The sequence below is a fragment of the Tetrao urogallus genome (genome assembly GCF_951394365.1).
Source record: "Tetrao urogallus genome assembly, chromosome: 7".
Lineage (NCBI taxonomy): Eukaryota > Metazoa > Chordata > Aves > Galliformes > Phasianidae > Tetrao > Tetrao urogallus.
In genome coordinates, this window is record NC_136820.1 from 13981651 (window position 1) to 13996532 (window position 14882).

Here is a 14882-nt window from a genome sequence, read left to right on the forward strand (position 1 = left end):
GATTATCCTCATATCTCTCCATTGGTATCTCTCTATTTTTTTTTTTTTTTTTTTAAGTTTAGTCAAAACTGAACTCAGTTACTCCTACTGAGAACCTTATTGGTACTGAGTAGAAAGATTATATAGTTCTTAGAGATTATTCTCCTCTTCACATATCACAGTGTGATTGTTTTTCATAACAGCATGGTATTGCTGATTTATGCTTTATATCTTATCCATCAAAATCCCCATATCTTTTTATGTAGAGATGCTGTCTGGCCAGTCCTTTTCCAAGCCTGTGCACACTGTTTCTCCCTGTATAGATCTTTGCATTTTTCATCTTTAAAATTAGTTTTTTTTTTCCCCAGTTTCTCCTTTATGCCAAATTTGGCTTCAAAATCTCTCACTTGCCCTGATGCAACTCTGTATATGGTATGTGTGCTGTAATATGACATGATATGCTTGTGTGCACATTCAATCAACATTCCATCTAGACTGTCATTGGAATTCAGTGACTTGCTCGACAGTTTTGGACCTAGGTCAAAAGAGATCCCGAAAAATTTTGCTGACTACCCATTTTCAGTTTAATAAACACTTGAAGTACTTAACAAGTTCAGTATAACTTTTCTGTCATATATGTTTACAATCTCTGGCTTAGATGCAGATAAGAAACAGTAGTTTTCAGGATGTGCCTTCTGCTGCGTTCCAGTAAGGTAGAAATGCTTCATTGGACTGACTGGGGAAGAAAATTGCCTTACAGTCCAAATTGCTATTTACACACCTAGCAAGAACAGACTTACTTAGAAATGTATTATATGCTTCTTTTAGTATTGTCAGCACAAAATGTGATAAAGAACAAGTGATAAATTATGAAAATCTATCAGGTTAAACAAATGACTATCTTTAATATTAAGGTAATTTCAGGATATAAAATAATAGAATCACCGAATGGCCTGGGTTGGAAAGAACCTCAAAGATCATCTAGTTTCAACTCCCCTGCCATGGGCAGAGTAACCTGATAGATTTGCATAATTTATCTCTTGTTCTTTATCACACACTATGCTCGCAATACTAGAAGAAACATGAATTTACTGATACACAACAGCAATAATATGAGAAGACTTGAAATGATTTATAGAGAGATCATAAAAGCAGTCTGCTTTCAAAATTTGTTGCATTCAAATAGGAGAAACAACAAGGATCAAGTATTTCTATTCTTTCCAGAAAAACTATAAACAAAGAGAGCAGCAGAAATAGAATTTTATATTCATTAAAGAACCCTTTGCTACAGGTGAGACGTAGTTCTTAAATGTGACAGGTAGAGCAGCTCTGAAAGTAATGCCTCCTGTTTTATGATGTTGGCCCATGATATCAGTGGCATGTCTCGGTGTACAGCAGTAGAGGTCGAGCCTTCCCACCAATATTCTTTAACATTTTGTTGCCGTGTGACAGATGGCAGCAGAGGGGCAGTTTGACAAACTGGTGTCTGACATGGAAGTGCAGATGAAGCAGAAGGGTAGAATTGAATTTCTCCATGCAGAAACAATTGCACCCACTGACATCCACTGATGCTTGCTGAATGTTTCTGGAGACCAAACAGTGGATGTGAGAGCAGTAAGGTGCTGGGTGATGCATTTCAACAATAACAGTGACATTGACATTCATCTCCACTGGTGCAGGTTTTCATGAGCACAGCATGCAGGCTCTTGCTCAGTGCTGGTCAAAATGCACAGTTAATGGTGGTAAATGTGTTAAAAATAGTGTTTTGTAGCTGAGAATATGCTCTGTCAAATAACGTTGTACATTTTCTTGTGGTTTCCATGGAAATAAATAGTAGATAATATTTTGGAGTGACCTACATGTATCCCATATTTTGATTTTCTTAGCTGTGCTTTGATAATGCCAGCCAGCATTTGGTCCTTTCAGCCTTGTGCAATCTCTCTGTTGTGATGTCACATCCCATCACATCAAGTTCACTTCATATTTTATTACTAGCTTGACTGCTGTGCAGGCTTTGTGTTGTCCAGAACTCAGTTGCTTATTATTATTTAAGATAAGATAAAGCTAATTTCCCATAGGTTGTATATGCGATCCTACTATCTTTATCTTGAGTCATGACTCTTTCATTTGCAGGTTTTCTGATGGGTGCTGTATAAGAACAGTGTCTAACATTTCTTTTTTGCTCTTTGTCGTCAGAACCATTATGACAAGTTGAGACTTCAAGGAAGCACCACTGGAACAGCGAGTTGCCGAAGTGATTTTTCAGAAAACCTTGGCATCCGGGCAGAGAATTGTCATTCTACATGTAGAAAAGATGAAAAGAGAGCATATGAAGAAATCCTGATAGAGGACAACAGCAGTTTAGAGAACTCTGAGAAAGGTAGTTGTTAGCAAAAAAAAAAAAAAAAAAGCATCGGAAATATCAGTATACTGCTCAGAAGTGGATTAAAAACAATTTGCTTTAATTTTTATTTGCAGATTTGTTCTCAGAATTAGATGACGAGCTCGATGTATTGGACAACTCAAGTAGTTCCAGTTCAAGTCATTTCAAAGAGTCTGCTTTTGGTAAGGAACTTTAAGAATGAGAGGGTCCAATGCTTTCTAATAGCAAAATAGTCACTTATTCTAAAATGCTAGGTTATTTTATGATTCATTGCAAGGTCACCAGCTGTTATGGGCCCTAAGTAAAAGAAAACTAAAACAGTTGTACCTCTATAGCATGCTATATATATATATATAATTCATTTTACATCACATTTTCTTTATGTAACTCATGCTTGTGTTTTCAAATAATGGCTATGAAACCTGGAATATTATTGAGAAACTTGACAATGAATTTGGTTTTAGATTTGAAGCATAAAATAATTGGAGTGGATAAGAAACAAGATAGATAATGTGAAAACTTTTGTCTCAATAACAATAATTCTATGCATATGAAGAAATGGGGTGCCCAGTTAGTGGATGTAAAAAAAAGTTGATAGAGGCAAGATTTAGCTGTGTAAGTTCATTGAATGCTATTGCAGGAATGCTTAATGTTTAGATTTGAATTAAGAAGAAGTTATGTGACAAAACACAGCATTCATTCTGCCTTTATTTAGGATAAAAAGTTAGGAGTCACCTATGTCAAGTGTTAAGTAATAGATTTTGGATTGTACTCAAAGTATAAAAAAAAAAAAAGTGACATCAGTAGTCACTGTTGGCTGCTTGCTCAAATATGACTTAATTATTAAATCCATGAGCTAATTATTAAATGAGGTAGGATTCTGATTATGTTAGTGGAAATTAAAGAACATTTTATGCTAGAAAAACAGTGATATTAGAACTAAAAATAATCAAAGAATTCCATTAATACCATGAAGTTCTGACAGGAAATCTGTGGATCCTTTAAAATGTCCTTTTAAGTGTGAAGGGATTAACAAATTTAATTGGTACGAGGTTCCAGGCTTCAAAACCATAAAATAACTTAATCTGTTTGTAGTGCCATTTACTAGCTGGACCTCCTTCAGATTTTGACCCAGGTACTGAAGAAATGTGACTGCTATGAATCCAACTGTCTAGCTATTACTGCCAGGCTTATGAGTGAATTCTACTTCAAATCCATTAACATCATTTTATAATTTGAACAAGATAGCCTAACATTCTGCAGGCTGCATGACTACTCAGCCCAGAGTTAATTACCAAATTTTTCTTGGTGAATTTTTTTGTTGCTCTACTGTGCTAAGACTGTAACAGCATAAGGTTACCAGATAGAGAGAGGCATAGTGTGTCGCACTTAGATCTTAGATCACCTGTAGTTCTGTTTAATATAATGAATTTAGCAGTATGGATCAATTGCAATAAATGCTGGCAAATTTTTCTTCTTTTCATGGAAAAGGAAAAGGTAACATTAACAAAATTATTATAGATTCCAGTACAGCTTGGGTTATGCTCCACTGATTGCTAGTAGTTGGCTAACAATGTATTAATTATCAGACATAGTTTTGTCAGTCATACCAACGTTACAGGGGAGAATGTGACCAACTTTATCTAACTAACTCAGAAAGTGCTAACGGGAAAAGATGAGTTTAAATTACAGGTGTATTGATTGTGATCATAATCAGTAAATGTTGAAAAGTATCCCTCTAGTTCAGAACTAGGTGCTATTTTAAAAAGGATGTGCTATGCTGTTTTGTTTAGTGGTACAGAAGCCGATATGCAGATAGTTTGCTTTTTTTATAGTCCAAAAATTGTAACTGTTTTTTAATAACTTAATACCTCTGTTTTTTAATTATGCTTTTAGAAAAAGACTTTTTTTCTTAGTTTAGAAAGCACAGTTCCACAAGATCACTTTCTTTAGCAATTCCTAAAATTGTCAGAATCAGTCTGTATAGAATCTGAATAACATATTCATGGTCCTTGACATGATTAATTCTGCAGGAGCAGATTATGCACATTTCAGATGTATAGAGGCAGTAGTAGAAGAGGTATTTCTTCCCACTCCCTGAAATCCTTATAATTTGAAAAGATAAAGGAACAGAGGATGAAGTCATTGAGTCAAAAAGCAATAAAAAGTGATGGTAGCAGCTTATTGTTTGTATAAATTTTTCTTATTTTAAAATTAAGAAGTTTCCCAGCTGCATCTTGACTTAATCATAATTCTTTCTCGTTATTTGCTTTTATTTATGGTGTAACTGTACTTCATTTCTACTAGTAAAAGCAAACAGCAAGAAAAAATGTGATATATTTTAATGAATAGTAGTTCACTAAAGCTAGAATGTCAGTTGACAGTAAGAGAGAATTTAAGTGTGTATTTCTGGGAAGACCTTTTGGAAAAAAAATTTCTTTCCTTGAATCATGTTCAGTTGCACTGCAGTGAAGACAATGTGCTATTGTAAATAATGTTTCTGAAAGGCATAGGAAGACTAGTTGTCTGCAAAATATGCTATTAAAAAATCCTACTTCCCAAGTTTGTAAATATGCCTGTCCTCTGACCTTCCTCACAATAAAAAGTTAAGCATACAACAGATCAATTTCAGAATTGCTCAGTTCCTAGCTTTTCATGAGGCTCAGAAGATTTAATGCACAGTCCTGTCACTATTCTGTATCTTGCTCAAGACTGTTTCTGTTACCTTGTACCATTTGTGCGTCTAGCACTAGGAGGAATCCTTGCTCTTAACTGGCTTGTGACCAGTAATCAAAGAAGTTGAGATTCACGACTCCTTTTTCCTGACAAAATTTCTGAAATCAAATAGTATTTAGAATTCTTATGCAAGAGACCACAGATCTGCCAGAATATTCTAGTAGAATAGCTTTCTAAGACTCTCCTTTGGATTTCTTCGTATGTTCTGAAAAACTATTTATTCATACAGTACCAGAACTTGAGTCTGGTGCAGATAATGCTCAAACCAGTTAAAAGAATACAGTTCAGTGATTGGAGATTTCCAAGACTAGGAATACTGTCAATATTAGAATTCTACATGTACATAGCAAATGATGGGGCACTGAAGTAGTCATCCTTTAGCTCTGACTTTATTTTTGTGAGCAACAACAAACTTGTTAGGAAATAAATACCTATTCGGTGATGTCAACTGCTGTCTGGAGCTGTACTTGCATTTATAATCCGCACTTAAAAAGCAGCTACCTTGTGTCTTGTAAGCTCTCTGATCACAGAGCTTTTTGTATTTTTCAGAACAGTTATAATTTGTGGTGGATTTCATGATTTGAGAAGTTGCTGCTTCTTTAATTAAGGCTGTTCATTCAGGAAATGGTCTGTAAATCTTGATTTAATTTTCCTATCAATGATTACACTTGAAAGTATTCTCAGAGGGTTTTTTTTTTTGGTTTTTTTTTTTTTTGTCACAGTAAAGTGAAAGCCAAAGCAAAAGTTTCTATCTTTCCAAGTTCTTTTCAACTCATATCACATTGTAAGCTCTTTTCTTGAAATTATGTGATAAGATGCCTGCAAGAGAAAATACTGAACTATATTGGAACATGTCTTGATTATTTGCTCTGATGTCAATGAATGCTGTGAAGTTACTTTTATTATATAATCTATTAAACACTGAAGTACCACTCAGAAAAATTCTTGGTGACTCATCTGATTTTTTTAAATTGTCCTTAAGGGATCTTCATAGAGCTATTCAGAACAGGAAGGCTTATGTTAATCAAAATCTTTGGTTCTTGTGTGTCTTTTGCATCCTAGCAACGATGGGCACAAAACAGGGAAGACGCAGAAGGTCTATGTTTCATTTTCCAGGAAATAATCAACTGAGAAATTCCCTCTTGTTAAGCATTTGAGCAAAACAGAAGTTGCCTTACTCTTGCCCTCCATTATAAAGGAGTAACCATGGTGAAAAGAAATATGATCCAGTTAATACATTGGGCTGAACGTCAGAATTTACTATGTGCTCCGTTACTTATGCTAGTTAATTTTCCTACACATCTGTTTTTTCTTTCTGTCTGGCTTAATCTGATTAGTATAACTCACACAAAAGACTAAGGATTATAACCAAAGTCGATAGTGTTTGATGGGTGCACGTACACACATGTGAATATGTGTTGTAATGGCTTTTAGATGTGTCAATCTCCTTGTTCTTAGTAAATGAAGAAATTATTCCAATATGTTTTTGTAGTGTCTAATATGAAGAGACTTCTCTCCCTGTTGTGGCTGCTCAGTGGGGTTCTAGCATGAGTGATATTAAGGGAGCTGAAGGGTATTGACTGGTGTTTAGTGATGTTCTGCAGCATGATTTCTAGTTTTCTTTGGTAAATTTTAATATGTATTTTCTTAACTTCAGCATATGAATCAGAAAATACTACATCTCTGCCATGTACAGTGAATGATGAGGCAGTCTCTTTGGTGTGAAATATCATGTGCTTGTAAATATAAGCTAGCAGATTTGCAAGTCAAATGTTATGAGTCAAGTAACTGATCAAGAAAATTTAGATATAAGCTTTTTACTGGTAGAGACCATTTATTTGAAACAGAGTATAGTATTTTAGATCCAATTTAGTATATGAATACTGGAAAAAGGGAGTTGTTTTTTAAAAATTTCAGGAAACAGCTGTGTTCAAACTTAGCATTCTAGCCACGTGCCTTCCGTTACAGTTTTTCTCCTACATATATTTCCTAAATATATTATATTTTTTGATATAGGAAAATGCCTTTTGAGTGTAATTCAAAAGCAATCTCAAAAAGTCTCAAGCAATGTTATTCGGGTTCAATAGGAGATTTTAGTTTTGTATTTGTATTATGGCTTCTACATCCAACACAGGTAAATTATGTATTCCATTAATAGGAACTGTCATAGCTTTTTCTTTTGAAAGTCCTTGTTTGCTTTCTAGATAGTAGGCGCTGCGTTTTCCTATCTATTGTGTCGAAGTTAATTGAAATATCTTTACATCTAGAAGGGAGCACATTGTTTGCTATCCTGTATAGCAAGTACTCTCACAAAACCTTTTGGTCTAACTGCTACAGAGTTTCAATGGCTGTTTTGCAAACGTGAGCAAGGAATAAAATAATGTTTCTTCTTTCCTTTCTTTCTTTCAATCTGTGTGTCTCGTTTTAAGCAGACAAGTTTGATTTAAATAAAAGGAAATAATTTAGGGATGGGTTTAAATGAATTCTGTGTGACAGAAGCCAGCCTTCTGCAAGATTTTTTTTTTTTTCATTCAAGACAGAGCATCTTAGGTAAGTAGGAAAAATAGAAGATTTATATTTCAGTTCACATCTGAAAATGTGGTTGAACACAAGAAGGTTTAAGATTCTCAGAAATATTTGCTCTCTGAAAGCTATCATTGTTCTAGAACTAATGACTGTAGTAGTAATACCAACAGAAAGTAAAATAGTGTAAGAAGTTTGTTAACTTTTTCCTACATTTGAATGACTAGGTGGCACTATTCTTCTTTTATAGGAATGCTTGTGATATTATTAGTGTGGAAGAACATCTTATGTAGTCAAGAAGGTGGGGATTTGTACTGAAAATTATTGATTGTATGGGAAAAATAAATTTCCTCATTTTCTAGTTAGACCTTTGGCCAGATGAAATATCTTTTGATTTAAGCATGTATTTATTCCTCCCCTTTCAAAGTGAGATACCATGTAGGATAGAGTGGCCTCATGTCAAAATTAGTGTCAAATAAATGGTTTTGTAGCAATCTTTTAAGTCTCAGGCTTAAGATGGTAGCTTAAGACAAATGCTTGCTTTAAGACAATACTTTCCAAGTGCGTAATCAATTTCACCAAATATTGCTCACCTTTTTCACATTTTTAGGCAGTATGCAATACATGACATATATGTTCAGGTTCAGTTTTATTGCTGATTGGGTGTTTGACCAATACCTCATCATACTCTTGTCTTAAAATCAGTATAATTATTAAAGCAGTAAGTTTAAATAGTTAACTAATAGACTGGTGGCAATAAAACTCTGGTAAAACAAGCTTTAGACAACCCATCCAAGGTCCTCCTAGAAAATGGGCAAATATTTTATGTTCTTACACAGACTAGAGATGCTGTTGTGACTATGGTGATAGCAGTAACTGAGTTAAGTACTTAATGCTAACCCAGATACATCTGTGGTCCTGCAGTCTGCATGTGTTCTTTGTTTCAGTGAAAATCTGTGAATTCTGCAGGGTTGGAAGTAAAACACAAACTCATTTTTGACACGTCAAACAGCAAATGTGAATTTAGTTTGTCTACCCCTGATTTTTAAAAGTTATTTTCAAAGCATATCTGAGAAATAGAAAGAATTATCTTAGATATATATAATTATTTTTGAATGCAGAGAAAATATTTATGCATTCGTTTCAGGTATCATAAAACAAAACCTTGGTACTTCTGAAAGACAACCTCAGATTAGGTACGTACTATTTATAATTTTAATATAGATTGTATAAATTGTCATTGTTATGATCAGTTACAGTCAGTAAATTCACAACAGAAAAGCTGCACAATTACCTCCATTAAACAGTTCCTTATTCATTGTTACAACTTCATTTTGTATCAGCCTACGATATTTAGAGTGCTTTAAGACCCTGAAGATGTTTGCGCACAGAAACTTTATGTGAATAATCTAAGGACCGGCATTAAACTGATGAAGTTTTATAAGTGGACATTGCTACATCATCATTAAAATGATATAAGTTGATTAGAAAATTCTGGTTTTGAATCTTCTCACAGCTGTTTTTTCCATGCAAAATTGTGTTTACATGTTTGATATTGTCGAATAATATCACATCCCTTTGATTTCATGTAGACCTTCTATACAAACTTAATTTTTTGGAATTCTGTAGTCCTGCTCATTGCTTCCAAAACATAAATGAAACAAAACAAAATATTGTATGGCCACTCCCATTCTCCCTGCAAAGATCTTTCCTTTCCTGATGTAATTAGTTCAGAAATGCCTCAGATGCATTCTTTACCAATCATTATTTTTTCTGGTGTCTTTGTCCTAATCCATAGATTCTGTTCCTTATAGCTTAATTACTGTTTTTCTTTCACATGTGAAAAAACCTCCTGATTGTTTTCTTTTTAATTTTTAACTTCCTTATGATAACTGCATTGATCCCTTTCCCATTTCTGTAGGCCCAGTTGTACTTAAAAAATATTACTAAACGTTTCTTACTAAGCTACTTAATAACCTCTTCCAAATCAGGGTCTGTTTTCTTTATCTGCTATTTACCACTGGCACTTAATCTAAAATTAATCTTCTTAAGTGTTTTTCTGACTCTATTCTCCTATTTTTTTAAGCTATTTTTAAGGACCTTTCCAAGGATTGCACATGGCTTTATCACCTAATCTGCTGTCTTCTTAATTCTGCATCTTTTCTTTGCATATACTTATTCAACCTGCAAAATCATGCTACAGATAATGAAATTAGCTTTATATCATAGCTCATCTCTGTAAGCTCATCTCTGTAAGATCTTTTTTTTGACCGTGAAGCTTACAGTTGAGTTCTATATAACTACAAGGAAATTTGTCCGTGCTTCTAGTTCTACCCATCCTGACCAATAATACCTTGAGATCTGAGCCTCTGCTTTAACCTGCATGTCTCTCAGACTTCTTGCCTTCAAGAATATATTTACATAAGAATATATAAGAATAATATATATAAGAATATATATTAATATATTTATCTAGCTGTTCTGCCTTTACATCTCTAAGATATAATCTTTGCTACTGAGTAGTCTGCTTAAATTGATGCTTGAGTTCATAGGACTGTCATGCAATCAATATCACTGTTGCACTGCATACATTCTAGTCACTCAATTGCCCTTCAAGAACACGTTTACAAGGCACATTTCTATACCTTTACCTTCAACCCTATCACCATCTGTGCACCCTTTTTCTAGCTGTGCTTTACCTATCGCTTTATTTTTGCTTTCAAAGATGTTCTTGCTAGGAACATAACCATCCAGTTGGTCACTTATCACTCACTAGCTTTCCACCTTTTGTCCTGTTATAATCAGTAGTGGCAACCTTCAAGTGGCTGAGTGCTGAAGCAACTACCTTTATTTTTTCTCCATCTCTGCCCCTTTTTAAACATTAGCAACACCATATCTTTCTTCATAGCGTCTTGAAAATTTTATTATTATATATTCTATAGGAAAATAAATATGTCTAATATAATAGGAAAATAATATGTGTATTTTCTACACTTTATATACTTTGTAAGTCAAGCTACCTGGGACAAGTAGAGTAAACTTTATTTGAGTTCTGAATGAACAGTCAAAAACTAGTGAAATGGGGTAGACTTTGTTTAGAGGAAACATGAGAAAGATCCAGCAAATATTAATATTTCCTCTATTGCCTCTAATGCCCAGCATAACTACAACAGTTTTGCTCTGAGTTCTTCTTTGCTTTGTGTTGTTGGTGTTTTTTTTTTGTCCCTCTTTTGTTCTATTTTAATAATAGAGACTGTATTGAAGGCCTGGGATCAAGACTACGAGCAGGTAATTTTACACTTACAATAAAATAAAATTATAACTGAAATTAAACTTAATAATTCCCAATTTTTAAAATTTGTTTTTCTGTTGCTTATATAATATCTACTCTTTTATTTCTTCAAATTCACTTCCACTTCATCTCATTCTGAAAGCGCCTTTACTCCTGAAACTGTCTCTACTCATGCACAAGGCGTGCACTAAGATCAGAGACAAGGTGGTTGTCCTGTAGTCTTCCATTCGTAGTTCTTTGCAATAAGAAAAAATATGATATTATCTAATATGAGGGTTTTAAATGGATAGAAAAGCAGAGACATTCCAGATGAAAATATGTTGTCTGAAAAATTGTTATGGAATTTAAAAAAGTAAATTTTAATACTACATTGGTGTGACTTCATTTTAATGTTTGTTAACCTAGCTCTGCTTCTTCTAAATGCAATTGGAATTTTTTTTTAATGAAAGGAACATTTATTAGAACCCTTGTAAATTATCCTGTATTTATCCATGAACACTGATGAAACAAATTTTGCAATTATGATACTTTTCTTTCATACTAAGAAGCTTCAGATACTGTAAGTTGGTAAGCTCTGACTTTGTAGTACTCGATATTCTCTGAATTAAATAATAGTTGAAATAAAATTATTTTGAGTAGCTGGAATATTAATCTTTATGAAAACAGTACTGCATGCACATGCTAACTTCTATTTCACATCTTTTTGATGTAGAAGTTGCATTAGGAATTTTCATTGCAGAGTACAAATCAAAATTTGTCCTCCACTTTTAGCACTTTTCAGTACTGTTTACTGATGAGTGCTGTTATAATAACAACACACACTTCAAACCAACTATCCCACCATAATCCATCAGAGCTATAATGATCTAGAGACAAACACATTAGCCTTTGCTAATGATTTTAGTCCTGTGGGTAATTTAGGCAGTTTTGATATCTTTTGTCAGTAATGTTTTCTTCTTGAGTAAAACAACACTACTTACATAAGGTCTAACCTGTTGCCTTTGCTTCTGGATCTAGATATATTTTAAATAAAATCTACTTTCTTGTTAAATGAAAGTTCAAATAAATATATTGATTTATTGGAATTCTCCAATGTACTTTAAGTTTTGTTATTGTCATGCTCTTAAAAGCGTTGATTATGTTGTGATCAGCCTATTCACAAGCACTTTTTTTCATTGCCCAATTAATGCTGTTCTTTATTTAAAAACAACAAAACAACTACTGTAGAGTAGCCCAAAATAAATGACTTTATGGAAACTCCTGAATTTCTTAGCTAAACTGGGGACTTCAGCTGACTTTGAAACACATAGTTATTATAGGTGTTATAGGTATAGAAATTGGTCCACTGAGACAACTAAGTCCAATTGTTGCTGGCATACTAGAAAAGGAACAAAGCTCTATCCACTGAAGATCAGAGAAATACATGTTCTGTTCTGCTCAGCCATTTCTATTCTCATATTAAGCAGATTTTCCTAGGAAAAAAAAAAAAAAAAAAGCATCTTAGAGATGTAAAAGAAAGGGGACTGATTTGTTTGCTTTTTTTTTTTTTTTTTTTTAAACACAAGCCAGTAGCAACAAAGAAGTCAAATACCACAAGATAGGAACCAGTGAAAAAGGTAATGTGTTGAGGAAATAAGTTTTTATCGGAGTCCTAACAAGAACAGAAGATTCCAAGACTGTAATGACAAGACCATGCTATTGCTGTGAGAACTTAATCTATTATTGGTAAAACAGTTGGCAGATTGCTGAAAATGAGATGAATAGAGCTAAAGAAAAAATTGTTCTATTTGTGGCATGTCATGTATTAGATTGTTACAACATAGCTCTCACCATTACCTAGCTGAAAAATGAAGCTAAATTCTTTAAGTAGCTCAAGGGAAATGCTCTCTTTCTCTTTTTGGTGGTTAGGAAGGGACCAGAAAAAATGCAGAACTGTAATGCCTCTCTCAGCCTATCTGCCAAAAGGCATTGCAACAAAAAATCTGACAATAGAAATGATGTCCCTGTCTTCTTGATCATACCAGAAGTGCCTCTTTGTCATGGAGAATTATATTGTCCATACTTCTTTAGTTTGTGGCAGGCTTCGACTCAGATCTGGTTAGTCCCTAAAAACTTCAACCTGTGAATGTCTCCCTTCTGACTCTTTTTAGAGGAGTCAATGGAAAAAGAAATTCAACAGGAAGAAATGGTAGTAGTTCAGTGATGGACTAATTAATTTTAGTATTTCTCCCCCTCAGTGGAATTTTCATTCTTGTTACCGTATCCTTTCAAAAAAGCCAGCAATCTCCGTCGGTATATTCTTATTTCTTTTGGTAGGGTTATCTCTCATGGGAAGGAATTTCTGACAAAGAAAAGAAAGTGCTAACTTTCTGATGCAATACAGAGAAGACACAGAAAATTCATAGCTTCTTGCAAATTTTCTACATCTTTCTGTCAAAACAAGCTACTGCTAGGCACTGGAAACAAGAAGTAGCTGTGATAAAACAAAACACAACACTACAAGGCAATTTGAAAATAGATTTTAATATTCTTCAAGTTAGATATAAGATATAATCTTTGAATTCTTAGTGGTAAAAGGGGAATTAATTTCATGACATCAAAGTACTTTTTTTTTTGAAAAAAAGTGTTTTATTCCGTAGAGAAAGATCATTTTGTTAAAATAATTTCTGTTTATAGTATCTTTAGATTCCCTTATGAATAAATATAGAAAAAACTTTTATCATTGGAGAGGTATGTTAATATATATATATATATTTTTTCTCTTAGATAAAGTAAATTTTATTGTAATAAATCAGAGGTAGGGATTTCCTTTGAAACCCATTATTAATTCCATTATCTAAACTTTTAATTTTTCAGATTACTCTTTTTTGTTGTTGTTCCTAACGCCACTAGCAAAACAGGTCATGCATAAAAACTCAATATTTAAATTTGCAGGTTTTAAACAGTGCTCACTATTAATATGTAAAGGCAGTAAAATGAGCTGTCCTGATTTTAGTGTTGTCATCTACAGCATCGGCAGGAATTGCTGTATCACAAAGGAAAGTGCGTCAGATCAGTGACCCTGTTCAGCAGATTCTTATTCAGCTGCACAAAATTATCTTCATCACTCAAGTATGCATTACTGTTGCTTCTGACATTCTATCCATTTCAGTTATTTGCTGTTGTCAAAGTGCTGCTAATTTAGTTGCTGTTCGTTAAAAACAACAGAACTTGACATTTTTGCAGATGGCAGGATGTTTTAAAAATACATCATTTAAATGAAGACTAACCTCAAATATTAGTGTGTGGAGGATGGCAATAATTGAGTCATGAAAAAAATTCATTGGTTCCCCTCAGAAAAATGGATTGTACGGTGATTTATTTTTATAACATTCTGTCATGTCAGCAATATGAACATTTCAGGTGACAATACTGCACACTGACATGAAGAGTACATAAAATTCTTTCCCTTATAGTCATATTTTCTAAATAATAATTTCTATTATCAATATGTGGTAATAATTTCTTAAGAAATATTACACTAGATTTACTATCCTAAATATTGAATTTTAAATATTTTAATGTCAGTATGTATTTTTTCAAGTTTCAGACTTATTTTAAAATTGTTTGAATGTTTAATTATGAAAGAATGTTAAAGTTATTTCATGCTGATTCCGAAACAAAAATGGAGCTGGTATAAATCTGCATTGAGCTCTCAGTTAAAAATGTGATAGAAGACTTTTGTTTGCCAGAAAGATGATTGTCATTCAGTTACTTGCAAAATATGCTGTTCATAAATAAACATCTTCTTACTTTGTAAAATGAATGGTTTGTATTTGGAAGTGATGTTTATCACCTCAGGGCATTTCAGATTGCTGAGCCGAACTTGTTTAAAACATAATAGCATAACTGAAATTAGATGCATTGGACATGTCTTGAGTGTTTTCTTCAAACTGTCAGATCTATTGAAAGAGATAACAGGAAATAAAT

General features: G+C 33.4%; 1 protein-coding gene across 1 annotated transcript in view; it reads left to right on the forward strand.

Moving 5' to 3' along the window:
• NEK10 (NIMA related kinase 10) overlaps nucleotides 1-14882 on the forward strand; it is a gene marked incomplete at both ends in the record, with an annotated part of 74831 nt that overhangs the window by 46251 nt on the left and 13698 nt on the right. Inside the window, 5 exons of the mRNA XM_079538585.1 lie at nucleotides 2176-2359; nucleotides 2458-2544; nucleotides 8769-8817; nucleotides 10872-10909; nucleotides 13924-14024. Coding sequence (XP_079394711.1) covers nucleotides 2176-2359; nucleotides 2458-2544; nucleotides 8769-8817; nucleotides 10872-10909; nucleotides 13924-14024 — 459 coding nt within the window. The remainder of the gene's footprint in view (nucleotides 1-2175; nucleotides 2360-2457; nucleotides 2545-8768; nucleotides 8818-10871; nucleotides 10910-13923; nucleotides 14025-14882) is intronic.